The 27,953-nt window shown below is 44.6% G+C and overlaps 2 protein-coding genes across 4 annotated transcripts; one reads left to right on the top strand and one right to left on the bottom strand.

The window, feature by feature from the left end:
* Positions 1 to 3,495, bottom strand: THAP11 (THAP domain containing 11). Its single transcript, XM_026672021.2, has one exon. It carries the CDS (start codon positions 3,310 to 3,312, stop codon positions 2,443 to 2,445), a length of 870 nt encoding a protein of 289 aa, XP_026527806.1. The 5' UTR covers positions 3,313 to 3,495; the 3' UTR covers positions 1 to 2,442.
* Positions 3,496 to 6,359: 2,864 nt separating this feature from the next.
* On the top strand, positions 6,360 to 27,939 carry CENPT (centromere protein T). Of its 3 annotated transcripts, none has more exons than XM_087971570.1 (20): positions 6,360 to 6,549; positions 7,545 to 7,653; positions 8,425 to 8,518; positions 9,699 to 9,832; positions 11,074 to 11,107; positions 12,888 to 13,033; positions 14,429 to 14,983; positions 16,545 to 16,763; positions 18,814 to 19,044; positions 19,218 to 19,448; positions 19,621 to 19,743; positions 20,748 to 20,996; positions 21,153 to 21,383; positions 21,556 to 21,678; positions 21,960 to 22,190; positions 22,365 to 22,595; positions 23,424 to 23,520; positions 24,980 to 25,144; positions 25,418 to 25,522; positions 27,048 to 27,939. In XM_087971570.1, exons 1-20 carry the CDS (start codon positions 6,463 to 6,465, stop codon positions 27,175 to 27,177), a joined length of 3,525 nt encoding a protein of 1,174 aa, XP_087827696.1. In that variant the 5' UTR covers positions 6,360 to 6,462; the 3' UTR covers positions 27,178 to 27,939. The 3 variants fall into 3 exon arrangements, with proteins under 3 accessions (XP_087827696.1, XP_087827695.1, XP_087827694.1); XM_087971569.1 differs by having other exon boundaries at positions 21,153 to 21,401; positions 21,556 to 21,786; XM_087971568.1 differs by having other exon boundaries at positions 21,153 to 21,401; positions 21,556 to 21,804.
* The last annotated feature ends 14 nt before the right edge of the window (positions 27,940 to 27,953 follow it).

Below are 27,953 nucleotides of genomic sequence, written 5' to 3'. Positions count from 1 at the left end.
GTAACAAAACAAAATAGATTTTATTCAAATGAAGCATATTTGTTAGCACCTCAGGATAACCAGGAAAATAGAACAGTCCAACATAGGATAACCAGTTCAGCAGTCCAATCAACTGAACATGTTTTAGTGCATAATGATGGTAGAAAAGTACCACATTGGTCACAACACACACCTTCAAAACACTCTCAGCCAGCTAGAATGCACAGGCATTTATTTACAGAGAAAGAGAGAAAACCAATGTATTGCCCAAGATCCTAAAAGATTAATATGAGCAAAACATAAAGGGGTGTGCCCAAACCTGACCTAAATGCAACACTCAATAGCAAAGGTATTCTGTATCAGAAATATAGGGCAGCACTGAAATCTGCTAGATTTGGTGTTAAATCCAAAATAATAGCACAAAATGGACATTGTTCTTGGAACCTCTACTCAAAAGGACTGGATAAGAGTTCTCAATGACTACAGCTGAGAGTTCGTACAACCCATTGAATGTAAATCCTAATTTCTACTGTCATATCCTACACAGTCATTTATACCAACTGCAGAAGAACAAAAGAACTGGGTGAATCTTATGACGTAGTATAATAGGGGGAAAGAATAATCACGTTGAACATATACTTTCATCATAGTATGTTTTCAAGCTTTAAAAATTAACTTTAATTGTGGATGAGTACAACATATATAACCAATATATACCACTGTGGTTCCTATTCATATTGACGCTGAAAAAAAAAATACTGTAACCAATTTTTTTTTAAAAAAAAATTGGACAGCTGGCCATTCTGTTCCTCATCAGTGTCATCAAGTCACAACAGCTCCAACAAAAGAAACATTTAAGCCTGGAAATGCAAAAGTCAATGCGCTTATTAATAAGATGACTCAAAAAAGTCACAACTTAGAAAAAAAATACCCTCACCTTATGTTTTAATGTTTCCTTCCTTTCAATTTAACCAAAAGTTTGGTATCTCCTAAAGAGCTGAGAAAACAATGTATTATGGTACGTATTTGAAATATATTCCAAAGAGAGGCATTACGTATCTACCATAGGTGGATGGATGCAAAAAAAAATTAATATCATTTCTTGGCAAAAGTTAAGTCCTTCTGCTTCCTCACGTATCTTTTAAGACAAATGGCAACAGTTTTACAGAAATATAAGGTAACCACTAACTTCCCCAAATAAAGTTGTATCACACTACAACCAAGCCACTAGTAAGCTACCTGATGTTATGATTAAAGATTATAAAAGTTGTAGTTTCAATGCATCTGGAGAATGTCAAGGTGAAAAAACTGCTTAGGACTTGAACTCTGCACCCATTCCTCTCAAGCTCAGTTTTCAATGTATGTGCGTGGAATTTTTTTTCAAGATTTGAGGAAATATGGTGGATTCAGAAGTAAGAAAGTATGCATAATTTTGGGAGGTTAACCTCATTGCTCTTATGCTAAGGAGACTACACCCCAGAAAAATATAAAGGAAGGCTACTGTCCTCACAGGTTTTCCAAAGGAAAAATATATTTGTTGAAAACTGAAACAAGCATGGCCAGAAGGACATGGATTCATGAAATGACAGGAAAGCTGCAATAACTTTGTCAGCTGAAAGAGGAATAGAACCAAAACAGTAACTCCCAACGGCAATATGGAGATAACAAACATCCTCCTGATATCCTCGTTTAAATATTAAGGATTCGTTTTGACAATAAAAATGGCACACGCTGCATCAAAAGGTTCTGGGCGGCAGGGGGAGAAGAAATGCCTACAACTCCCTTTCATAAAAAGGAAAGATAAATGCACTGATGGCTGTGATTTTTTAATGACATTTCCCGCAGAATAATCCTGGTACAGCGCTGTGACACAGTGCACCCTGGCCATCTTCACTTACTCCAGTATGAACGATTACAACCCAGGTGTGCCTGTCTAGAAAGTAACTGTTTCTTTCCCCCAAATTAGCTTTGTACAACATGGGATCTGGCTGCAGGTGGCAGACGCTAACAGTCTAGCTTCATGAGGGCAATGCTAAAAAGGGATTCGTTCCAACCGAGTCAGCATCATCCAGAGTACCACAGCAGCTACACCGACTTGCCACTACGCTCAGACCAGTGTTTAATGCGAGGAGTATAAGCCAGTGACCAGAATTCCAGGCCATCTTTTGAAAAGTATCGCAGCAAGAATCTCTAGGTGGGATAAATGTTAAGGACACGCGTTGAGGTCCCGTGAATTAAATCCGGTGGGCTTTGGAAGCAGAGAACCAGGGGCTCAAAACTGGTCACTCCCCCATGGCAGGGCAGAGCTGCCTAACATGTCATTCGGGCAGCTGCCTGGAGCTTTGTCTTGACAACCGCTTTCCCCACCCTGCAAGTCTTTTTGATGCAACATCCCCCCCCCCTCCACTCCCCGTTAAGACCCCCATGTCCAGGCATATTTGGGACCCGGCAGGCCGTGGTGCCTCAGAGGCCGTGGCGCTTGCGGGCCCCCCCAGCCATGCTGGCGGCATGGAGCAAGCGGTCCTTCTCCCTGATCTCCTCCCGCAGCTGGGATTCAGCCAGGCGGAGTCGCCGGATGCTGCCCTTCATCTCCTTCATCTTGACTTCCAGCAGGGCGATGATGTCCCGCTGCTCGTTCAGCTTGCGCAGCAGCTCCTCGGACGTGGTGCCCGAAGACAGCGAGTAGGAATGATCCGGAGGGCCGTCCACCAGTGGCCCGTTGTCAGCTAGGAACGCCAGGTGGACCGGGGCCCCCATGAGGGCCCCGGGACCCCCGAGCTCCACCTGCACCGTCAGGTCCATAGGCTTGACATCCTCCCCGGGGAGACCGACGGGGCCCCCACTACCACCTCCTCCTCCTGCTGCTGCTGCTGCTGCCCTGAGGAGGCTCTGGCCAGGCTGGGCGGCTGCCCCCTCTTGCAAAGTCAGCAGCATCGCGGCTTGCGCGGCGGCGGCGGCTTGAGCGGCGACTTGAGCGGCCGCCTGGGCAGCGGCTTGGGCGGCGGGGGCGTGCCGGGGTCTCCTGGCCCCGCGGGCCCCGCGGGCCCCTCGGGCTCCGCGGGGCCCTTTGCGCTCGTTGACCCCCCTCAAGGGGAAGATGGTGGGGACGCGCACCAGGTAGGACTTGCGCCCGCCGGGGAAGTGCTCGGAGCAGACGCGGTGGCCCGTGGTGGGCTGGAAAGTGCTGAAGCAGCCGCTGACGCCGGCGCGGGAGACGTTCTTCAGCCACAGGCGGCGCAGCTCGGCGTCCTTCGGGAAGGTGTAGAAGTGGAGCGCCTTGTCCCGGTGCGAGTTGTTGTAGCAGCCTGGCACGCAGCACGTGAACCCGGGCATGGTCTGCGCGGTGTGCCTGCCTCCTCCTCCGCCTCCTCCTCCTTCCCCCGGCGGGCCCGAGGCGGCGGGACTACAGATCCCACAAGGCCTCCCGATTGCGAGTCCAAGAAGGCGGCGGCTGCAGCTCCTTCTCCGGGCGCCGACGCCACAGCAGCCTGCCCTCCCCGAGAGCGCCACAGGAAACGGAACTACCCGCCCCACAAAGCACCGCGGCGACGCCGGAACTCTCTTTCCCACCGGGCACCGCGAGCCAAGGCTTGGAAAGCGCGGGTTTCTTCCAACCAGAGGGAGGGAGAGGGGCGGGGCAGGAGGGAAGATGGAACTACGCGTCCCAGGCGCCATCATGAGATGCCGCCTTCCCACAATCCCTCGGCTTTCATTGTGTCTTTTAATAAAGCTGCCGTTCTCAAGTCTGTCTGTCTGTTATTATTTTCATCCGCTCTTCTTCCTCGGTATTTTTTCCCCCTCTTGGAGGAGGTGCCGGAATGGTGGTTTATTTTCCTCACTTAGGACGTACAGTAATAATGCCTCAGTAAGGCTCGTCTAGGAAAGCGCGGGAACTCTGCCGACGAACGGCCTATGAATTGTGGAAACAAAAACAGAGGAAAAAAACTACGCTTCCCACAATGCAACGGGCTCTCGGGTTCTAAGGCTTTCATAGACGCTCCATTTGCCTCTTACTGCATGGAACTCGGTTTCCCAGACAGCGGCGTTCGTTTTCCTCGTTGCCACGGCAACTCTATTAGGCGCTGCCGCAGCATCTCTAAGCCTTGGCCGTGGTACTTTGAGGACCAGTTACTTGTCTTTAGTGGGATTCTCCCCACTTGAAGTCCACCCCACTTCCGAAGAATCAAATGAGTGCCAAGCAAATTCTTTTAACATTAAGACAATGTTGCTGCTGACATGCGTTGGCCTCTCAATATTGCTACATCACTTAGAAACAGTATCTGAGCTTCATTTTTGTGGATTTCTAAACTTCTAAATGAGAACAAAAAATACCTTTCAAAATTCTTTTATAAATATCACAACATCACTAGGAAGTAGCATGGACATCTTTCTTCTCCAATTAGATGTCCCAAAGAGACTCTTTTGCAAAAGGCAATTGGATTCTCTTGGGTTTTTCTTTGAAAACATTTCGCTTCTCATCCAAGAAGCTTCTTCAGTTCAGAGCACACTGAAGGCATAGCATGGCAAGACTTTTGTAATATTTTTAATATTGAGAAGACAGCTTTTCCAAGAAAAACATTAATTTGCTTTTACTGCTTTTTATAATATTTAGTTTAATAACTTCACCAGATCTTCTGAATATCATTACTATTCAATGTCTATAGAATCCTAGTGAGTTTTGTGTATGTGTCTTTGAGTCAATGTTGATTTCTGGTGATTGCCTAGACAGGTTTATGCAGCTTTTTTGACAAAATTTTGGAAGTGGCTTGCCATTGCCTGTTTCCTAGGGCTGAGAGATAGTAATTGGCCCAAGGTCACCCAACTAAAGCAGAGCTTGGTGCTTAATCACTTCATCACACTGGCTCTCTAGCTAGCTTTAATGCCCTCTAAAAACCACTTCCATTACTAATTAATGATCTTAAATAATGATTATGTACAATTGTCATAAAATTCTCCAGTTATTACGCAATGGCTTTCTCCCCAGTGTTGAATATTTCTATATAGTAAGCATTTAATTAACTAGGTTTTAACTCAGGCATTAACCAGGTTTAGTGCAAAATCAGCAATATATAAATATTATATATTTAATATTATATGAATACACAACCATAAACAAAAAAACAATCAGACTGTATTTACAAGCATAATATCACTAAATATCTTCACTCAGCAAGATAATTCACTAAGTATTTAATTACTTTGCTCATTCCTCTATCAATTGCCAGCCATTTCAAATCAGTCCTGTTTTAAAGTTTTTTTAAAATTTAAAATCAAGAGTATAGATCCTGTATTTGATGGGAAAGTTTTCCAAAGGAAAGTTCCAGCAGAGAATGTTTGTCTTCAAGTTCTGTCACATCTTAGATTGCACACTGTTGACTTAAATAATGTAGAATGATTGCTGTTGCCTTTGATAGGGTTTCTATTTTATTTATTTTATTTATTTATTTATTTGATTTGCCAATTGTTTACAAGATAATAAGTATAAATGTATACATAGTTGTGAATACATGAAATGGGTACATATAAGAAAAATAAAAGAATAAGAGAAACAATAGGACAGGGACGGTAGGCACGTTGGTGCGCTTATGCACGCCCCCTACAGACCTCTTAGGAAAGGGGTGAGGTCAATAGTAGACAGTCTAAGGTTAATTAATTAATGTTAATTAACCTTAATTAATTAATGTTAATTAACCTTAATTAATTAATTAATGTTAATTAGTTAATTAATTAGTTAATTAATGTTAATTAATGTTAATTAACCTTAATTAATTAATGTTAATTAACATTAAACTATTAATGTTGGGCTAAATAATCAGAACCTGACTTAATAAACAATAAGCTCCCAGATCTCTAAAGTTTCTGGTCCATCACTAAGCCGTCCAGATTCCAAAGTGACATATTAAGCCACTATTTAGTTTGTTTTGAGTTTTAGCATATTATTATGTGAATCTAACCTCCCAAGTAGCTTTCCTCAAATATGCTGCCTTCAAAGTAGGTTGGACTGGAATTCCCTAGCTAGCATAGCTATGTTTGGAACTGATAGGAGAGGTTATTCACTGTTGGAGTGTACAAAATTATTTGTCATGCTGGACAAGGATGCAGCTGGCAGCTGTAAAAGACAACTGGAACGCCGAACTTTTTCAAGAGTGCACAGAAGAGGAAGTCACTGCAGGATGATTGGATGCTAAATTTCCCTCTTATTAAAAAAAAATGATGCAAGCCAGCTTTCTTTTTTTTTCTTTCCCTGAGGTCTTCAAAAGCCCCTTGTCCGCTTATCCCAGATGTGGGAGAACAATCCCACGTCCAACGTTGCCGGGCAAGGAACTCCATCTCCCACCGGCCAATGCGAGGCAGGGAGCGTTCTCGCGAGAGTCGCTCAGCGGCGGTGTCTGCTTGAATCCCGACGCGGCAGAGAACTTCGCAGAACGCCCGAGAGCTCGTCGTTGCTTCCTCGTAACGGTCTCGGTGGGCGGCGGGCGAACCATGGCCAGCCGGAGGAGCCTGCGAAGACAGCAGCCGGAGGAGGAACCGCAAAGGCGCAGGAAGTCATTGCGGTTGGCAAAGGAAAAGGTGCGGGGAGTAGGCGGCTTGGGCGGCGGCATTCCCTCCTTTCAGCATGGAAGCGATGCTTTCTCGCCTAAGCAACCTCCTTTCTGTGTGCGCATGTGTGTAGGACTCCAATTCCCATCCTCCCCAGCCCTCCTCCCTCTCCCACCTGGGTTGCCAATGTGGTCCTGCTTGCGAGACCCGCATCCTCAAGAAGGATTATATTCTGCCCTGACTGTCTTTTCTTGGAAAAAACGAAGGTCCAGCCTGAAAAAAGGAGCAAATCTGGGGGGGGGGGAAAAACTTATAAGGATTTGGGGGAAAAACACCCCTAGTTGTTTATGTTTACAATTTTGCTTTACAAAAGAACGTTCAGGAGCAAAAGCAAAAAAATAAAAATAAATCTTATGATAGGTTTTTGAAATAAAGGATTGTCCTTTATAGCAGAGGTCTTGGCAATTTGCAGACGTGTGGAGTTCAACTCCCAGAGTTCCTCAGCCAGCTCAACCAGCTTTCCTGGCTGAGGAACTCTGGGAGTTGAAGTATTCAAGTTGCCAAGGTGAGCCTTCTCCCACTCAATTCTGAAATGCGGGAATAAACCTCCCTATCCATCCCAACAAGAGGAGGTTTTCCTATTTATGAGCAACAGTTTCCCCGGATGTTTTCAGAGTAAAGACTGAGAACTGTTTTCCCCACCTTACTCCAGTGATTTTTTTCCCTTGTACTTTCTTGAAAGACATTGTCAAGGAACAATAGCCCTAGGCATAATTGCTTCAGAGAGAACTCCAAAGCTTTCCTTTAGGGAAAATCACTTTCATAGTGTACTAAAATAATGTGCTAAAATAATAATGTGCAGCCATTATAGTCTTATTCAGCCTAATTTGATGTAAATAAGCAGAATAAGACTTGATGTCCTTGCTTAATTGTATTTATGAATTCTGGTATTCAATTACTAGAGGGCAGTATTGTCACTTGTCTTTTACAATTGCAATTGCCTTTTGGGGCTGTTTTTATTTCAGACTGCACCCTTCAATTATCAAAGATCTTTAGCTTATCAGGCACCTGCCAACTCTGCACAGTTGGATGTTGTGACACCTCGAACTGTTTTTAAGAAAGTCCTGCAGACACGTAAGTATGGTTGTGGGAGAGCAACATTTCAGGTCATGCTGAATTGGAGAATTACAGAATCACAGATAAAACAGTCATTGCTAATTACAGGCTACTCACATCAACAACAAAGACCCAGAAACATAACAACAAACATAGCAAAAAACTAAAAACTTCAGTAACAGTTTAAAAATGTGAAAGGGCAATCTTGCATTTTGAATGTTCATCTTGATTTGCACAGAATTTATTAGTTACAATATCTTCCACATCCGAAGGATGGCTAGTAAATTCTTCCCAGCCCAAGGTCAGTTGTACCTTTGTGTTGTACCAAATGAGAGAAACAATCTAGGATACTGTTCCAAAGGTGCTTTTTCAAAAGGCAACTGGGCTTTCTTCTTTTTTCTTGCAGTCGTTTCACTCCTCTTCCAAGAAACTTTTTCAGTACTGACTCCATTTCTTAGATGAGAAGCAAAATGTGATCAAGAAAAAACAAAGTCCAGTTGCCTTTTCAAAGAGCACCTTTGAGATAACCCTGACCTGGATGACTTGAGAATCTGCATATACAGCCTAGGATACTATCCTTCCATCACTTAAGTTCAGTGCATTTCTGAAACCAGTATGCTCAAGTAGATAGAACAGTTTGCAACTTGAAGATTTAAAAATGAAATGTTCTTCAGAAAGTGAAAAAAGGAACTATAGTGAACTTCTTTGTTTTTAGGGCAGTGACATAGCTATGGTTTTGAAGCACTTTTGAATTCAGCTGTTGCTGAAAACTGTTTGTTTTTTTGACAGAGCCAATTGTTTCTCCTCTTGTTTCTGAGAAACCTGATTCTCCAAAACCAGTTGATACAATTTTCCATTTTCCTGTGAAGCTTGGTTCTTCCAGGTAAGTGGTTCCTTTGTGTTTTGAAGTTATTACAATAAAAGCTACAAATTTTCAGCTGTTTCGAATGTTCTGAGTCATACATTTAAAATCACGAAAACAGTGAAATCTTTGTTTCTCTGCAATGGGCATGGACCTTAAAAGCAGATATTTTGAAGCCCCAAACCAAGCCTTAAATAAAATTATATCTGCTTCTCTTGGGATCAGTCAAGAAATTGTTGATACTGAAGTGCATTCAAGCAAGGAATTAATAATTTCTTAATTGTGTTATTAAATTAATTGTATTGATTAAATTGTATAAATATTGTGCTACTTTTAACGGTCTACATTTGTGAGTTCTGAGCACTTATATTGCTAAACTCCCATTAGATTTTTGTTCGTATGTATTTGGCATCCACTGCATGAAAAGATTGCTGAACCCCGCACTAAGATGCCTCTGTGAACATGTTCACGCAAGCATGTTCACACAAATTCACAAAGTTAAAATCAAATCACACCTTTATGCAGTATGTGGACTCACTTATTGGCAGTTATGTGCCATTCCGAATAATAACTGCTCATTTTAGTCCTCACTGAATAATCAATTTTCCATATTTCCTAACAAAAGGGAGCATTGCCGTAGCTATGTCTGTGTCAGGGTTCCAAGTAATAATCCCATATCGAGCAAAAAACTGAGGCAGGTGAATTCCTCAAATAGCTTTATTGGAAATATATTGGCACAGAGCCGGTGAATACCGACTCTGAAGGTTCCCGCGGTTTTCACCTAATCAAAAGAGAAAGTTTTCCCACAACCCCAAACAATCAGTCACACAGTCCAATCAAGACACAGTCTAGTTGTCTGGTGACGTCACTCCTCCTTCCATGGTCCAGGTGTGAGAACATCCTTGGTTCCAAGAGAAAGTATTTTATTTTGGCTACACAAGCCCAGCTATCTCTAATCCCCTCTCCCTCTCCCTCAGCTCCAGTGTGGCAACACTGAAGCTCCAAGATGGCTCCGGTCAGGTCACTGTCAGGGTTGACAGCATTGGGTATTCAGCATTGATTAAAAATGGAATGGCTTTATTGATGTACAGTATATGTACTTGGAGTCTACCTACAATTGCTTAGGTTTTGGTTTAAGCACTATGAAGACTTGTCCTTCAAGAACAGTATTCTGCTAGCTCTCAAGACCTGTCTTGTTTAGCAGTCTAGAAGTCAGCCTGTCCGACTCCATTCCGAGTCAGAAGCATAGGATTGCACGGCATACAACGAGATCGAAAAAGGTCCGTGTCTCTGAATTTGAAAGAAATCTGAATAACCAGCTTCACTCCAGCACATGTAAGTTTTGTTCTGACCAAGGCTTCTTGAGACCGTAATTAAGCACATGGTTAGTTAAAACAACTCTTGATTTATTTCAGCGCTGGGAATTATGCTCATTCCCTGCGCGTAATGAGTCCCAAACAGTCCCTCGAGATAAGCACCCACCTTTATCTCCTTTGAATTGCTGCCAACAACCAAAGTGCCAAATTAACCGTGAAAAAACAACTGAATTACAAAGTCCACACAGAGCTTCAAGGTTTAATCAGAACAGAGAGAACGACTTTGCTTCCTGCAAGGTTTTTTTTTTACCTTTGCACTTCTTTATGCCTTTGGGGAGGGGCAATCACCTCCCAGCCTTACTCCTGAGTCATCCCTTTTGTTTCAGCTGCTCTCGCCTTCTAGCAGCTCTATGCACACGCACACTGGGAACTGGCTCCCCTGGGTCCTCTGCCTCGCTGCTGCCAGACTGCGAAGGCTCCAGAGGCAGCACCCCACTCCCAGGTGGTCCTGGCCCCATCTCTGCATCGGATGCAGGACCCTCATCCAAGTCCTCTCCAGACTCCCTGACTGGCCCTCGTTCTTCCCCGCTGTCCGATTCCGCTGCCATCTGCACAGGCTGCTGGCGAACCACAACAAGTTTGGCCTTCGTAGACTACTCTGACCAAATTTTGAATGCTTTTTTAAAAATTGTTTTGCTCCAAGAAATAAAGGAAATGGTTGGCTGTATGTGCTGACATGCTCTGAGTCCAGTTAAAGTATTAAGAAAATTACCTAAGGATGTGTTAGCCTGGATCACAGCACTCTTCTTTATGGAGATCAGATAATGGTCAGAAGACCTAAGAGACAATAATGTCTATATTATGGCCAGCGAATGCATTCCATAGAAGAGGACGTGCCTGGCCTGTGAAATAGATTAAGTAGTGAACATGTTTATTACTGTACATTTTCTTGGAAATCATTATTACTGCTGATTCCCATGTTCAATTTCTCTATGGAGAACTGTCAAGTGACACGCTGCAAGGACATTGCTCAGATTAAAGCAGATTCAAGCTATTCTCAAGTCCCCTGAAGCAGAACAGCGAAGTGAAATTAACACAAATCCTGGGCATGGCAATAAATAGAATAAATTATTATTTGGACAGCGATATCCGTCACTTCTAATGACTAGCTCTGCTTATTCATTAATTAGCATTTACTGTAACTAGTAAGACTTCCACATATAAGCAGCCCATCTAATGTATCTTAAACTCTCTTTGCAGCTCAGGGTTTGCTGGACCATACATCTTCGTCAAAGTAGGTTACAATTCTGTTTTGTTTTGTTGTTGTACTCAAGCTGTTGTTTCTTCCTTTGCCTTCTAGATGCTTAGCAGATGGGGATGACATGTCAGGATGGCAGAAATTGTGAAAATACTTGTTGTCATGCCCCTGTCAGAGTCTGAATCTGAGGAGGAAGCCAGACAGCTGACAGGGAGTAGGAGTGTGGCTCCATTGGCTGGGGACGAGGCTGTGGAAGGGCAAAGTCCGGCTCGGCAGAGCAGGGGAGAGATAGAACAAGGGAGAGGGAGTTCAGAGGAAGACTCAGGCCCACCTCCTCTTCATTCTAAGGCACGCAGTGAGGAACTGAGAAGAGAGCAACGTGGGTTGCCTGGCTTATGGGGGAGGAAAGGGCCCTGATTCCCTTCATTAGCCACAGCTAGGAAGACAGTTGATAAGAAAGGCGGCTGCGTGCGGCAGGCTGCTGGAAGCAATAGTGACTTTATCCTGTGTTGTCTTTGCTTATCTGTGTTCCTGGCGTCTTCCCAACCATATGAGTTTTGCCGTGCCTTCAAGCCTGAAATTTTTGCTTCTGCCCTGCCAAACTAATTACTTCAGTTTGGTTTGTTTGGACTTTAAGTTACAGTTTGTGTTGCTCATGTTTTGGATTTAATTTTCTGCAACCAAAGGCTGCTCCTGGGAGAATTTTTCTCCACCCAGAAGGTAACCTGGACATTGGGGGCAAAGTTGGAGATAATAAAGGGACTCTTACTGCTTATCTGTCTGTGTTGCTTTTGTGCCACGCCCCTTTGGGTCATCACACTTGTTTTCATGTGGTGGTGCCACAGTCTGTACAAAGAATGGAGAGTTTTAGGCCAATATGCCACATTTCCACTTTCCCTATTCAAACAAAGCTTACATTTAGTATATTCTTACACTCTGGCAGGGTAGGAGTGGCTGGGTTACTGTGAAGCATTAGGCTTTCAAATGCTGAAAAGCATCTGTACACACAGATAATTTTGTTCCAGTTGTTTATGATTTACGTATTGAATATTACTGACATTTATCGCTATATTTCACACATGGATTCCATTTATATGTTGCCATCCTGCTCAACGAAACTTTTACTGCTATCCTGCTGTCCTTTAAACACTCACTGCTGTCTTTACCTAAACACTCAAGGAAGTATTGGTAATAGCATTAAACTGGCAAGTACGGGTAGTCCTCGACTTACGACCCACCATCGAGCCCAACGTTTCTGTTGTTAAGCAAAGCATTTGCTAAGTGAGTTTTGCCCCATTTTATGACCTTTCCTGCCACCGTTGTTAAGTGAACCACTGCAGTTTATTAGTTAGTAACCCAGTTGTTAAGCAAATCTGGCTTCCCCATTGACTTTGCTTGTCAGAAGGTCTCAAAAGGTCACAGATATGAACCAGTTGCCATCATGGGGATGCTGTAAAGGTCATGTGTGAAACTTGTCCATAAGTCACATACGCACACTTTTGGCACACAGCGTGGAAAAGGTTAGCCATCAGTGATCCAGAAGATCCACACTGCTAAACGATCTAGATCTGATCTGAGTCGTGGTGGCACAGTGGTTAGAATGCAGTAATTCTAAATTCTGCTGATTGCCAGCAGTTCGATCCTGACCAGCTCAAGGTTGACTCAGCCTTCTATCCTTCCGAGGTCAGTAAAATGAGGAGCCAGACTGTTAGGGGCAATAGGCTGACTCTGTAAACGGCTAGGAGAGGGCTGTAAAAGTACTGTGAAGCGGCAGATAAGTCTTAAGTGCTATGGCTATATACTGTTCTGTTCTCAGGTCTCTCCAGATCTCTTTTACAACCCCAGCACCCTTGAACTCTGCTGGGAAGAAAGGCTTGATCCGTAGGCCCAAAAGCTACCGAGCAGTTAATGTGAAGGATTTCGAAGGGGGCCTTGAACAAGACTTGTTGCAGATCAAAGATGGTGAGTCCAATTTGGGGTTTATTATTGTCCTGGTGTGCTTGTTAAAGAGAGAGCAACCTGGGAACTAAGTGGTCAGAATGGGTTATGATCGGTTTGGAGCAAGGGTGGGATTCAAATTTTATAACAACCGGTTCTGTGGGTGTGGCTAGGTGGGTATGGCTTTTGTTTCCTTTTTTGGGCAGCCCCCTGGTTTTTGGGGGTCTCAGGGAAGAATCCGGGGCGAAGCAGTAAGACAGCGAGGGGGATCCCGGTGCAGCTAATCATCAGAACAGCTGATGGTCGGGAGGGGGGGAAATAGAAATACCTTAAGGCAGGGGTCCTCAACCACCTCAAACCACCAATGGCGGCTTTCTTAGCCTTCAGTGAATGCTGCTGGGATCAGGGATCAAGGACACAAATGAGAGAAGGGGAGGGAGGAAGCAACCAAAGCCTGTCCTGCTCTCTGGCTCAGCGGCTTCAGTTTCCTCTCTCCTCGTCCTCTCTCAGTCGCTGCTTCAAAAGCGGGGGTGGTGGTGTTTCGCTCCTCCACCAGCCCAGGAAGAAACTGCTTCAAAGAAGCCGGGGTGTCTGCCTGCCTTCCTGTTTGGTTGTTTGGAGCAGCTGCTGAGAATAATAACTATTCGCCTCTTTTTATCAGCCTGCTTACAGAGCAGGCAGGCAGGCAGAACGGAGCACTGTGGATTGAACCGCGGGCGGGCGGGGTGGGGGTAAACGGGCGCTTCGGAGGAGCTGCGGCACAGGAAAAGCCACCACCACCACCACCAGCTTCTTTGAAGCAGTTTCTTCCTGGGCTGGTGGAGCAGCGAGAGCGACTGAGGAGGAACGAGGCAGACACCTGAGGAGGGAGGGAGACACCTGAGGGATGGGGCTGAGGGAGGCAGGGCCGAGGCGCCCTGAACTTGGTGGTTTGCTGGCAGACGTTTATTACCCGACTAGGTAACAACATCAGATGTTACCTAGTCAGGTAATGAAACGTCTGCAAGCAAACCACCAAACTCGATTCTCCCCCTTGAAAAAGTGTTTGTGCTTGAAACTGGTCCCTGGCACAAAAAAGGTTGGGGACCACTGCCTTAAGGAATGACTGGGTGGGGGAGAATGGAGTCGGCAAGGTTGGGCATGCAAGTGATGTCGTGCATGCGCGATAATGACTGACTGGGCAGGAAGGGGAGGGGCAGACGGAGAGGGGAGGGGCCATCCAGGGGCACAATTTGCCGGTTCTCCAAACTGCGCAGAATCATAACAGCCGGTTCTGTAGAACCGATCCAAACTGGTGGAATCCCACCCCTGGTTTGGAGACAAAACCAACTGAACGTGGGGTTGGTGTCATGAAGCAAGAAATGAAATCAAAGTCAGATTTCCATCTGAAGGGATAACTTTTCTTTCAATTGTTGCCAGCAGCAGAAAACAACCCCGAAGACCAGAAAACTACAACGCCCCAATCAAACAACACCGAGGCTCTTTCGACGGAGACAGAACTCTTCCTCCCACCTCATTCCAGGGAGGAGGATGAGACGGAGCCGTCTAATGTCCTCCCGGAACCGGATTTGGCAAGGCAATCTTTAGGTCGTAGGAGCGTGCCATCCCTTCACCAAACACGGTTAGCCAGACAGGAGGAAATATCTGGCATGGAAGTTGAAAAAGTGGCTGAAAGCAGCCCCCCCCAGATTTTGATGCCAGGAACCGAAAGTACCATTGAAGCAGAAACTGAATCCATGGAAAAGGAGGAGAGTTACCAAGAAAAGTGCCAAGAAAGCTCACAGGACGGAGGAAAAGAATCGAGGCCCAGTCTGGGAAAGGAGATGTTAAGTCCAGGTCCCGAAGATGCCAAAGGCAGCATAGAAAGCATTTCCCAGAAAAGAATAGTCACGCCTCAAAGGCAACAGCGAACGCATTTTCATGGAAGCAGTCCTGATGAGGAACTCTTCACTCTCATAGAGTCTTTGAAGACTGGTATGTTTGTTGTTTAGTTTAGTGTATCAAACACCATCTTCAGTGCACATCATGACCATGAAAATAAACACAAACACACATCCTTCACCCGCCACACATTGAACTGAAAACCCCAGACACAGCACCAACACTGCACTCACTATACAGTAGAGTTCAAAAGAGCTGCTGCCCTGGGATAGAAGCTGTTTCTCAGCCTATTTGCCCTTGTTTTTATTGTTATCCTGTACCGTCTGCCAGATGATAATAGTTCAAAAAAAAGGGTGCCCAGTGTGAGATGGATCTTTGAGAATGTTTTGCACTTTCTTAAGGCAGCGGGAGCTATAAAGCTCTTCCAAAGAGGGGAGAGGGCAACCAATGATCCTCTGGACAATGACCTTAACCCTCTGGAGCGCTGTCCTATCTGCCCCTGGGCAATTGGCAAACCATACACAGGAGCAGTAAGTTAAGATACTCTCTATGGTGCAGCGGTAGAAGGTCACCAGCAGTTTTCCATCCAGTTGTTATTTCCTGAGAAGTCTCAGTAGTATAATCTCTGCTGGGCCCTTTTGACCAGGGCTGCAATGTGAGTACCCAGGTCAGGTCCTCTTTTAGGGTAACACCCAGAAACTTAAAACTGGCCACTTACTCCACTCAGTCTCCATTGATAAGTTGTTGGGGCTTGAGGAACACCCCAAAAAAAAAATGCCTTCGTAAATCAACTATGCCAGGGATCCTGAACTCCCGGGCCGTGGCCTACTACTGGGTCTGGAGCCATTCGGAACTAGGCCGCAGTGGGTGCACACAACATCCCTACTTCCCTGGCCAGTGGGCAAGCAGATGCCCACGTGCTCCATTTGCGTTAGTGGCAGGCATGAGTGCCCACCATTTGTGCAAATGGAGTGTGCACTTAATGCCGCTTGCATGGAACCATCCCCTCTCCTCCCCCTTCCCTCCTTCCCCTCACCCGTCAGCAAAGCCAGAAGGGTTGGGGGAACTCTGATCTATAGTTGGCAATTATTTTTGTCTCCACTAAAAAAGGGTCGATTGCTTAGAAGCTTCTGTCAGTGAAGATTCTCAGTCATCCAGGTCGTGGTCGTCCCAAGGGTGCTTTATTTAAAAGGTAGCTGGAGTTTGTTTTTCCTTGAAGACGTTTCGTTTCTCATTCAAGACGCTTCTTCAGTTCTCAGTCAGAACTGAAGAAGCTTCTTGGGTGAGGAGCGAAACGTCTTCAAGAAAAAACAAACCCCAACTGCCTTTTGAATAAAGCACCATCGGGACTTAGAAGCTTCTCTTGCCTCCCAAAATTGTTAAAATACTTTTCCTTGAGTACATCCAGAATAAACTTAGACACTAGAGCAGAGGTCTCCAAACTTGGCAACTTTAAGACTTGTGGACTTCAACTCCCAGAATTCTCCAGCCAGCATGGAGAGAGTTCTGGGAGTTGAAGTCCACAAGTGTTAAAAGTTGCCAAGTTTGGGGGGCCCCTGCACTAGAGTAACCTTCAAAAATACCTTTCAGTATTTTTTTTTCTTTACATATGTGTCTGAATATCTGTGACTGTTTCTTAATTTTGCCAATCTAGGCCTGGGCACAAGAAGATCATCCACACCAATCAACGCTGAGCTCCCAAGAGCATCTCAAAGACATTTCTCAACTTGGCTGAGTAGAAAAACTGTCAGCCGCTCAGTGAATGAGATGGCGGCACTCATCACCAAGGAGCTGGATAACATTATCCCAGAACTTGCAGGACAGGATATGGCCAAGATTGACGCAGGAGAAGGAGCTTCCCTTCGTGAAATAAGTAAGTGGACATGGCTGATAGTTAGCCAATTGATGTGTGGAAGCCTTTGCGAGAATTATGTGGAAAAGTGCTCTGAATGGAGGTCTGTTCTCTTGTACCGTTCTGGCCCTTGTTCTGGAAAAATTGCCTTGAAACATGTCCTGCCTCTATATAATTGATTAGGTGCCTCCAACTTAATCTTATCATGTATAAAACGCAGGCTCAGTTCCAGTGGTAGGTTTCAAATTTTTTTTACTACCGGTTCTGTGGGTGTGGCTTGGTGGGCGGGGCAGGGGAAGGTTACTGCAAAATCCCCATTCCCTCCTCACCCCACCCCACCAACCTACTTTCCAGCTCTGTTCTCCTGTGCAGGGCAACCAAAGAAGACCCAGCCAATCAGCTGGGACTCGGGAGGCGGAGACTAGATGGGGGCGGGGCCAGTCAGAGGTGGCATTTGCCGGTTCTCCCAACTACTCAAAATTTCCGCTACCGGTTCTCCAGAACTGGTCAGAACCTGCTGAATACCCACCTCTGCTCAGTTCCCCTCATCTCCAGTTAGAACAGGGGAAGGATCTTGTTTCAATCACAGATTAGTGACTCTCAGTCTCTGTAGGTAAGATTGAGTTTAGAGATCTGACTCCAGGCCTTGAACTAAGCTATATAATCATTTAGTTTTGGTTTAATGTATATTCTGAATCCAGTCTTTTTTTTTTTTTTTTGGTGTCATTTCCAGAGCAACTCTTAAGTAAAGCTGCTGAAAATTGGCTTTGTTTTGTGACTTTGGGGATAGGAAATACCCCAAAATTTTCATCTAAGCCTTAAAATAAACATGGTTGTTGTTTTTTTTTAAAAGAGCCTCACTCCAACACCTCCAAAAGCCTAGGAAATCTACCCTCTTGTATGCTTTTCATTATCTTCCCTAGGATATTAAAATCTGCCCAGCTCCTAGCTTGTGAGTTACTACGACATGAAGCCAGACAGGTATAGTTTTATTGAAGTTAATGAAGCCATAACTCAGGAGAAATGAGCAGCATCTGGCAATATCTCAATAACAGAATAACAGAGTTGGAAGGGACCTTGGAGGTCTTCTAGTCCAACCGTCTGCTCAAGCAGGAAACCCTACACCAGTGATCCCCAACCTTTTCGATGCGCGCCCGGTACCGCATCAGCTGGGCGCCGCGTGCCGGCATCAACTGGGCGCGCCATCTTTTTGACGAAAGTGCTTCCGGTGACCCCACCGGAAGCACTTTCGCAAAAGATGGCGTATGCGCTTCCGTGAGCTTTTTCGGGTAGAAATGGCTTTCTACCGGAAAGCTCACCGAGCGTGCCGCCATCTTTTGATGAAAAAGTGCTTCCGGTGAGCTTTCTACCTGGAAAAGCTCACCGGAAGCACTTTTTACCAAAAGATGGCGGCGCCCAGCAACCAGCGGCCCGGTAAGGCTTGTTCCGCGGACCGGTATCGGTCCGCGGACCGGCGGTTGGGGACCCCTGCCCTACACCACTTCAGACAAATGGTTGTCCAATCTCTTTTTTAAAAATTTCAGTGTTGGGGCATTCACAACTTCTGGAGGCAAATTGTTTCACTGATTAATTGTTCTATCTGTCAGGGAATTTCTCCTTCATTCGAGGTTGCTTCTCTCCCTGATTAGTTCCCACCCATTGCTTCTTGCCCTGCCTTCAGGTGCTTTGGAGAATAGCTTGACTCCCTCTTCTTTGTGGCAAAAATCCCTTAGATATTGGAAGCCTGCCTTTATGTCACCCTTACTCTTCCTTTTCATTAAACTAGACATACCCAATTCCAGCAACCCTTCTTCATATGTTTCAGCCTCCAGTCCCCTAACACCTGAAACAGGTGAGTTGCGCACAAAAGGTAAAGAGCAATAGTTCCTGGCTCTATTCTGCCAAATGGTACTTTGAGATGGACCTTTACATATGAACGAAGAGGAAATGCGGAATGTTTGGGAAGGATCTCAAAGCAGTAATAGACTCAGTGACACACGCCAGCAGCCTATGTTTTTAATGTTGATGAAATGTATGACCTTTCCCTTTTCTACCTGTTTTTCCTCTTTAGCTGTTGATAGCCCTCAAAGTCCTAGAGTGGCAACTCCAAGTAGACGCGCAAGTGGAAAGACTCCTAAGACGCTAGAGAGGATCCCGTTTAAGGCAGTGAGAGATAGAACAAATCCCCAAACAGGTGATAAAAACAGAATAAAAGAAATGAGGACTGTGGAACCTGAACAGATTCTGGAGTTTGAAGCTGAAGACAACCCAGAAGTCGAGATGTCAGAATCTGAGGATGTTGGTGAGCTAATTTACTTATGTAATCATGTTTATATAACTACTTACCTTGCATAAAAGTGACTCTGGAGAGAAAGACACTGATAACCTTCAGTCCTTTAGTAACTTTTGGATTGCCTGTGAAAGAGATGGAAGATCTTTGTTTCTTTCTTTTTTCCCTTCTGTTTTCCTCTTTAGCTGCTGAGATCTCTCAAAGTCCTAGAGTGGCAACTCGAAGTAGACACGCAAGTGGAAAGACTCCTAAGACGCTAGAGAGGATCCCGTTTAAGGCAGTGAGAGATAGAACAAATCCACAAACAGGTGATAGAAAAAGAATGAAAGAAATGAGGACTGTGGAAACTGAACAGATTCTGGAGTTTGAAGTCGAAGACAACCCAGGAGTCGAGATGTCAGAATCTGAGGATGTTGGTGAGCTAATTTACTTATGTAATCATGTTTATATAACTACTTAGCTTGCATAAAAGTGACTCTGGAGAGAAAGACACTGATAACCTTCAGTCCTTTAGTAACTTTTGGATTGTCTGTGAAAGAGATGGAAGATCTTTGTTTCTTTCTTTTTCCCTTCTGTTTTCCTCTTTAGCTGCTGAGATCTCTCAAAGTCCTAGAGTGGCAACTCCAAGTAGACACGCAAGTGGAAAGACTCCCAAGACGCTAGAGAGGACTCCACTTAAGGCAATGAGAGATAGAACAAATCCACAAACAGGTGATAGAAATAGAACAAAAGAAATGAATGTCGAAAAGGGGCCTTCAAGAGCAGGAGACGCTGTCCCATTTCAGACAAGTGGCTGTCGTCTTTTCTAAAAAATCTCCAATAATAAAGCACCTACAACTTCTGAAGGCAACTTCTGTTCCACTGGTTAATAGTCCTCACTGTTATGAAGTTTTTCCTTAATTCCAGGTTGCTTCTCTCCTTGATTAGTTTTTATCCCCTGTTTCTTGTCCTGCCTTGTTTGGTGCTTTGGAAAATAAATTGACCCCCCTCTTCTTTGTGGCAGCTCCTCAAATATTGGGACAGTGTTAGTCCTTCTTTTCTCAGGACTAGCTACACCCAATTCTTGCAACCGTTCTTCATATGTTTAGTCTCCAGGCCTTTTATCATCTTAGTTGCTCTTCTCTGCACTGTCCAAAGTCTCAATATCTTTTTGTAATGTGGTGACCAACAGTGGATGCAGAATTCCAGGTGTGGTCTCACTAAAGATTTATAAAGCAGTATTAATACTTCATATGATTTTGATTCTGTGCCTTTGTTTATACAACCAAGGATTGTGTTTGCTTTTTTGGTTCGTGTAACACACTGCTGGCTTTACTTAATCATATTTGTACAGCCTCCCATCTCATGTAATGAATGCTAAACGACAGCTGGCACACACTTATTACATGCATTCCAAACCGATTAACGTAAGAAATGGATCCTAGGAGCGTCAGAGAGAATTTAGGAATTAATTCTATCCTGAATCAGGTCCATATTTTGAGAACTTCATTTTTTTAAGCCTGCCATAGTTTGGCTTCAGAAAGCATAGTCCTCTCCAAAAGGATTCCCCACATCATTTGGGCTTCTCCAGAAGTCTTCGTGCTAAATTTATTAAAGCAAGTTATTTTAATGTGGATCCTATAAAATCAGTCCTTTAGTAACTTTTGGATTATCTATGAAGGAGATGGAAGATCTTTCTCTTCCCTTTTTTTCTTCTTCTTTTTTTTTCTCTTTAGCAGTTGAGATCTCTCAAAGTCCTAGAGTGGCAACTCCAAGTAGACGCGCAAGTGGAAAGACTCCCAAGACACTGGAGAGGATCCCATTTAAGGCAGTGAGGGATAGAACAAATCCACAAACAGGTGATAGAAAAAGAACAAAAGAAATGAGGACTGTGGAAACTGAACAGATTCTGGAGTTTGGAGCCGAAGACAACCCAGGAGTCGAGATGTCAGAATCTGAGGATGTTGGTGAGCTAATTTACTTATGTAATCATGTTTATATAACCACCCATCTCGCATAAAAGTGACTCTGGAGAGAAAGGCACTGATAACTTTCAATCCTTTAGTAACTTTTGGATTGTCTGTGAAAGAGATGGAAGATCTTTGTTTCTTTTTTTTTTTTCCTTCCTTTTTCCTCTTTAGCTGCTGAGATCTCTCAAAGTCCTAGAGTGGCAACTCCAAGTAGACGCGCAAGTGGAAAGACTCCCAAGACGCTAGAGAGGATCCCGTTTAAGGCAGTGAGAGATCGAACAAATCCCCAAACAGGTGATAAAAACAGAATGAAAGAAATGAGGACTGTGGAAACTGAGCACATTCTGGAGTTTGAAGCTGAAGACAACCCAGGAGTCGAGATGTCAGAATCTGAGGATGTTGGTGAGCTAATTTACTTATGTAATCATGTTTATATAACTACTTACCTTGCATAAAAGTGACTCTGGAGAGAAAGACACTGATAACTTTCAGTCCTTTAGTAACTTTTGGATTGTCTGTGAAAGAGATGGAAGATCTTTGTTTCTTTTTTTTTCCCTTCTGTTTTCCTCTTTAGCTGCTGAGATCTCTCAAAGTCCTAGAGTGGCAACTCGAAGTAGACACGCAAGTGGAAAGACTCCTAAGACGCTAGAGAGGATCCCGTTTAAGGCAGTGAGAGATAGAACAAATCCACAAACAGGTGATAGAAAAAGAACAAAAGAAATGAGGACTGTGGAAACTGAACAGATTCTGGAGTTTGAAGCTGAAGACAACCCAGGAGTCGAGATGTCAGAATCTGAGGATGTTGGTGAGCTAATTTACTTATGTAATCATGTTTATATAACTACTTACCTTGCATAAAAGTGACTCTGGAGAGAAAGACACTGATAACCTTCAGTCCTTTAGTAACTTTTGGATTGCCTGTGAAAGAGATGGAAGATCTTTGTTTCTTTCTTTTTTCCCTTCTGTTTTCCTCTTTAGCTGCTGAGATCTCTCAAAGTCCTAGAGTGGCAACTCCAAGTAGACGCGCAAGTGGAAAGACTCCCAAGACGCTAGAGAGGACTCCACTTAAGGCAATGAGAGATAGAACAAATCCACAAACAGGTGATAGAAAAAGAACAAAAGAAATGAGGACTGTGGAAACTGAGCACATTCTGGAGTTTGAAGCCGAAGACAACCCAGGAGTCGAGATGTCAGAATCTGAGGATGTTGGTGAGCTAATTTACTTATGTAATCATGTTTATATAACTACTTACCTTGCATAAAAGTGACTCTGGAGAGAAAGACACTGATAACTTTCAGTCCTTTAGTAACTTTTGGATTGCCTGTGAAGGAGATGGAAGATCTTTGTTTCTTTTTTTTTTTCCCTTCCTTTTTCCTCTTTAGCTGCTGAGATCTCTCAAAGTCCTAGAGTGGCAACCCCAAGTAGACGCGCAAGTGGAAAGACTCCCAAGACGCTGGAGAGGACTCCACTTAAGGCAATGAGAGATAGAACAAATCCACAAACAGGTGATAGAAATAGAACAAATGAAATGAATGTGGAAACTGAACAGATTCTGGAGTTTGAAGCTGAAGACAATACAGAAGTCGAGGAGATGTCAGAATCTGAGGATGTTGGTGAGCTGATTTATTTCATCACATTTGTGTATAGCCATCCATCTTGCATAAAAGCCACTCTGGATGCTGACAAGTTGTAGAGTGCTAAAGCACAGCTGGAGCCAAGTTTGGCTTATTAGATACATTTCAAATTGATTACTATAAGAAATTGATCTTGGGGGACGTCAGAGTCAATTTAGAAATTAATCTTACCCTAAATCAGTTCCCTATGTTGAGAGCTTCATTCTTTTAAGGCTGCCATGGTTGGGCCTCAGAAAGTGACTTCTTCCCACATTATTCCTCATATCATTTGGGTTTCTCCAGCAGGCTTCTTTCTAAGTTTAATAAAGCAAGTGATTTTAATGTGAATGCTATAAAATCCAGTCCTTTACAGATAATCCTTGACTTACAGTGGCACTAAAAAAGAGACTTGTGACCGTTTTTCCACACTTAACAACAGTTGCCGCATCCTCACGGTCATGTGATTGAAATTTAGACTTCTTGGCAACTGACTCCTATTTATGACGGTTGCAGTGTCCTGGGCTCATGTGCTCCTCTTTTGCAAGCCAAGTCAATCCAGAAGCCAGATCCACTTAACAACTCTGTTTACTAACTTAACATCTGCAGCCGTTCACTTAACAGCTGTGGCAAGAAAGGCCATAAAACGGGGCAAAATTCACGGAACGAATGCCTCACTTAGCAAGAAATTTTGGACTTGATTGTAGTTGTCAGTTGAGGGGTACCTGTAGTCATTTTGGGGTTATCTGTAAATGAGATGGAAGCCCCACCCTGGAAGTGTCATGTGTTTTGGGGAAATGACATGAGACCCCACCTTCCTTTCTCTCCCAGAACCAACTGGCAGTACACCAGCCTTTGTCCGCGCTAAAGCTTTTCATTGTACACCACTGCTGTCCAGCCCACGTGTATCGAAAGAAGTGGCTTCTGGGTATGTATGCAGTTTTAGGGAGATGGGACTTTAGCCCCCTGACCACTCTGTATTTAGAGGCAGACCTCCACTTACAACAGTTCATTTAGTGCCTGGTTCAAAGTTACAACGGCAGTGAAAAAAGTGACTTCTGACTGTTTTTCACACTTACAACCATGGTCACATCTCTAAATTCAAAGACGCTTGGCAAGTGCTTTATGACGGCCGCAGTACCCCAGAGTCACACAATCCCCATTTTGCAAACTTCTGACATGCAAAGTCAGTGGGAAAGCCAAATTCAATTCATAGCCGTGTGACTAACTTAACGAATGCCCCACTGTGGCTTATGAGCGATGATTAGAGTGCAGTGCTGCAGGCTGCTTCTGCCTGCCTGCCGGCTGCCTGCAATTTGGCAGTTCAAATCCCACCAGGCTCCAGGTTGACTCAGCCTGCCATCCTTCCGAGGTGGGTAAAATGAGGGCCCAGATTGTTGGGGGCAATAGGTTGACTCTGTAAACCACTTAGAGAGGGCTATAAAACATTGTAAAGCAGTATATAAGTCTAAGTGCTATTTCTACTAACAAATGCAAGGATTCACTTAACAACCATGGCAAGAAAACTGGTAAAATGGGGCAAACTCACTTAACAGATGTTTCACTTAGCCACAGATTTGGGGCTCAATTGTGGTGATAACTCGATAACTACCCGCGTTATTTCTTAAATTTAAAACTTAAAACCCCTCTTGCAGTTTCAGTTGACTTGAATGGCTTACAATATAGTAGATGGTGTGGTTGCCAGGAATGCTTTGCCTTGCCTCACTCTTGACTGCCAGAGAAAAAGAACTCCAGCCTCCCGTGACTGGCATTCAGACCCAATACAGGGTTTAAGATGTGTGGATTCTCCAGATTGTTGGCCATGCCATCTGGAAGTACCTGAGAGGTGGCCTTCTGCGGCACATGGGTTTCCTCTTCCTGCAGTAGATTATGCGATTGTTTAGACGCGTGATGGCGAACCTGTGGCACACGTGCCACAGGTGGTACACAAAGCCATTTGTGTCGGCACGCGAGCTGCAGGCAAATTTACCTCACTGCGCATACATGGGCCTCAGAGCTGATTTTCGGCCCATTTGAGGCCTTTTTCAGCCTTCCAGAGGCTTGAGGAAGGCTTCTGCAGCCTTTGCAGGCCGAAAAATAGGTCCATTTTGTCACTTCCTATAGTGATGAAATGGGCCTATTTTTTCGGCCTGCAAAGGCTGCAGAAGCCGTCCTCAAGCCTCTGGGAGGCCGAAAAAGGCCTCAAACGGGCTGAAAATCAGCTGTGAGGCACAGTGCAAGTAAGGGGGCGGCAGGGGGGGGCGTGCATTGCCTTCTGGGTGCTGGAATGTGAACGCACGCGAGCACACACACAATTTTTGGCACAGGAGCCCAAAAAGGTTAGCCACCACTGGTTTAGACCGTCTTTTTGATATTTTTCTTTTTAGGTCGCCGGTGAAACGGAATTTGGTTCAACGGGTTCCAAAGCCAGCTAAAAAAGCCCGCCGGGAAAAACAGGAGCCGTCCCTCCCCAGCACCTTGGTGAAAAAAATGTTCACCCACTACGTCAAGATGCCAGTAACCAAAGAGGCGTTGCAAGTTGTGGATAGGTGGTGAGTCATGACAGTTGCTGCTTTTTAGAGAAAAGAGGCTTTGCCAACTACCCCTGAGCGAAGAGAAAAACCCCACATATGTGGCGCTCCCTCCTTCTGTGATCATGCCTGGGTTTCTTGCCAAGAGACTAATCTGCTCACGGGTCTTGAATGCCAATCAGACCTTTTGGGTTTCTTTGGGGGGGGGGGTCTTGCATTGCAACCTGCCTTCCACGGAGAAGGGAGCGATGCTCGTTACTCTCCCAGCTAACTTTAGGCGTCCCGTTTTTGCAGCGTGAATGTGTACTTCAAGCATCTGAGCAACGACCTGGAAGCCTACGTGAATCATGCTCGACGGAAGACAGCAGAGCCGGCTGACCTGGAACTCCTGATGAGGCGGTAAGGGGGTGGGGTTGCAAGGTCTCTAGGGCCCTGCATCGACTGAAGACAGTATTTCCGTGGAGGCTTCCCCACCACGATGCTCTTCAGATGTTTCGGTGGCGAGAACTCCTAGCCAGTCCAGTTCTTGGGAATTCTGGCTGTCATAAACACAGCGTATCTGGAGAGCACCAGGCTGCTGCTGGTGGTTCTTAAGACTCGAGGAGGACTCTTCTCGGCTGTTTCCTTGCTGCTAACATTATGGGTAGGAGATGTAATGCTTCTCCACTCTTTGCTTTCTTGAGAAACAGCTGGAAAAACTGTTGAGAAACTAGCAGAGAAAACTTTTGAGTGCAGAATTGTAGTAATTAATAGCAAAGAATATACTATAGGAATACAGGTAGTGTTCTGACCAAGGCTTCCTGGGACCCTTATAAGCACATGCTTAGTCCAAACAACTCTTGTTTCATTTCAACGCTGGGAATTATGTTCATTCCCAGCCCGTAATGAGTCCCAAACAGTCCCTCGAGATAAGCACCCACCTTTATCTCCTTTGAATTGCTGCCAACAACTAAAGTGCAAAATGAACTGTAAAAAACCAACTGAAGTACAAAGTCTTCAAGGTTTAATCAGAACAGAGAGAACGACTTTGCTTCCTGCAAAGGTTTCTTCACCTTTGCCTGTCCTTTATCCCTGATGGGAGGGGCAATCACCTCCCAGCCTTACTCCCGAGCCACCCTTTTTGTTTCACCTGCTCTTGCCTTCTGGCAGCTCTGCGCAAACGCAGACCGGGAACAGGCTCCCCTGGGTCCTCTGCCTCACTGCTGCCAGATTCTGGAGGCTCCAAAGGCAGCACCCCACTCACAGATGGTCCTGGTTCTATCTCTGTATCGGATGCAGGACTCTCGTCCAAGCCCTCCCCAGACTCCCTCACTGGTCCCCGTTCTTCCCCATTGTCCGATTCCGCTGCCGTCTGCACAGGCTACCAGCGAACCACAACAGGTGGTCCTCGACTTAAAACAGTTCATTTTGTCACCTTTCGAAGTTACACAGTGGCACTGAAAAAAAGTGTCCACCTTTCACCCTTCTGACCATCGCAGCATCCCCATGGCCACGCGATTTATCATCCGGGTGCTTGATAACTGACTCATATTTATGACGGCTGCAGTGTCCCGGGGGTCAGGGGATCCTCCTCTTGCGACCTCCTGACAAGTGAAATGACTGGGGAAACCCGATTCACTTTTAACAACTGTGCAACTTAACTTTTAACCACTGCAGTGATTCAGTTAGCGAATGTGATGAGAAAAGTTATAAAACGGGGCAAAACCCACTTAACAAAATCTCTCAACATAGCAACCTACGTTTTGGGCTCCGTTGTGGGCATAATTCGATGACTACCTGTCGCCTCAGGGCAGTTTACAAAGCCCAAACTGGAGGGGCCTAGGCTATGTGATAGGATTTGTTGGAAAGAGGCGAGCCCTATCCCGATTCTCAGGCGTGCTTCTTTCGGTCTTGTTCTCTTGTGATCCCTTTCTCCACAATCCAGGCAAGGGCTGATAACAGACAAGACGCCTCTAAATGTGCTGGTCGAGCGACACTTGCCCTTGGAGTACAGGAAGCTGCTAATCCCTGTCGCCGTCAGTGGGAACAAAGTGATCCCTCAGAAGCTGAAGTGAGAAGCCGAACTGCTCGGTTGCCAGAGACAGAACCTTTGTCATTTGGAAACAAGCAGTGGAGGAAGATGATCTCCTAAGATTCTGGACTAGAACCGATGTAGATTTGTCCGTAAGACATAATCATTTACATGGCATTTAACTTAAGCATGGCACCTTCTCAGAAACAAGCTGAATTGCACTTATTGTGTCTCAGTTACTGCGTACAGAAGGAACCTTGTTTTTCTGTCTGTACCAGGGTTGCAAGTTCTATTTTGTACAAAAAAAAAAAAAAAAAAATGCAGCCCAAAACATTCTGTATTACCTTGGAATAAAACTATTTTCTCTGTACTCTTGTTCTCAAGCAAGCAAAAACCTGTGGTCTTATACCAATTTTACTAAACCTTTCCTTGTATTCTGAAGATATTGGACACTTTTTGTAATTTTAGCTGTTTTTCTTTCATGATTATAAATAAACATCCAAACCTAAGTAGATGCAGTTCTTAAGTAAAGATCAATAAATCAAACTAGAGGTGATCCATGTCAGTCATGTAGCTATTCAGTTACGCTTATTCCGGGCAATGTCTATCCTGATGAACAGATTTGTGTACATAAATGAATCCAACATATGCATTTTTACAGCTGAGTCTTACATAGTAACTTTGGAAGAAAAGCACAAACTAATCTCATAACAGCAGGTCCCTTTCACATGCTATGGAGGAAAAGTATACATTGGATTAAAAAAATGGACAAAATGATTTTTGTTTTATCCCTAATAAGTTCATATCTGTTGTTCTGCA

Source organism: Notechis scutatus, chromosome 9, assembly GCF_049901735.1.
Source record: "Notechis scutatus isolate UNSWTSFEM ecotype Mainland chromosome 9, rNotScu1.2, whole genome shotgun sequence".
Classification (NCBI taxonomy): Eukaryota; Metazoa; Chordata; class Lepidosauria; order Squamata; family Elapidae; genus Notechis; species Notechis scutatus.
The sequence above is the reverse complement of the archived record's forward strand: the minus strand, read 5'-3'. Positions and strand labels throughout refer to the sequence as shown.

What these genes read in the sequence shown, in the direction of transcription:
- THAP11 (XM_026672021.2), bottom strand. Translation starts at nt 3,312, where the DNA reads ATGCCCGGGTTCACGTGCTGCGTGCCAGGCTGCTACAACAACTCGCAC.
- CENPT (XM_087971568.1), top strand. Translation starts at nt 6,463, where the DNA reads ATGGCCAGCCGGAGGAGCCTGCGAAGACAGCAGCCGGAGGAGGAACCG. An exon ending in CTTGTTGCAGATCAAAGATG is followed by an intron (nt 13,034 to 14,428) that starts GTGAGTCCAATT and finishes AATTGTTGCCAG; the next exon opens with CAGCAGAAAACAACCCCGAA. An exon ending in TTGCAAGTTGTGGATAGGTG is followed by an intron (nt 25,145 to 25,417) that starts GTGAGTCATGAC and finishes CCGTTTTTGCAG; the next exon opens with CGTGAATGTGTACTTCAAGC.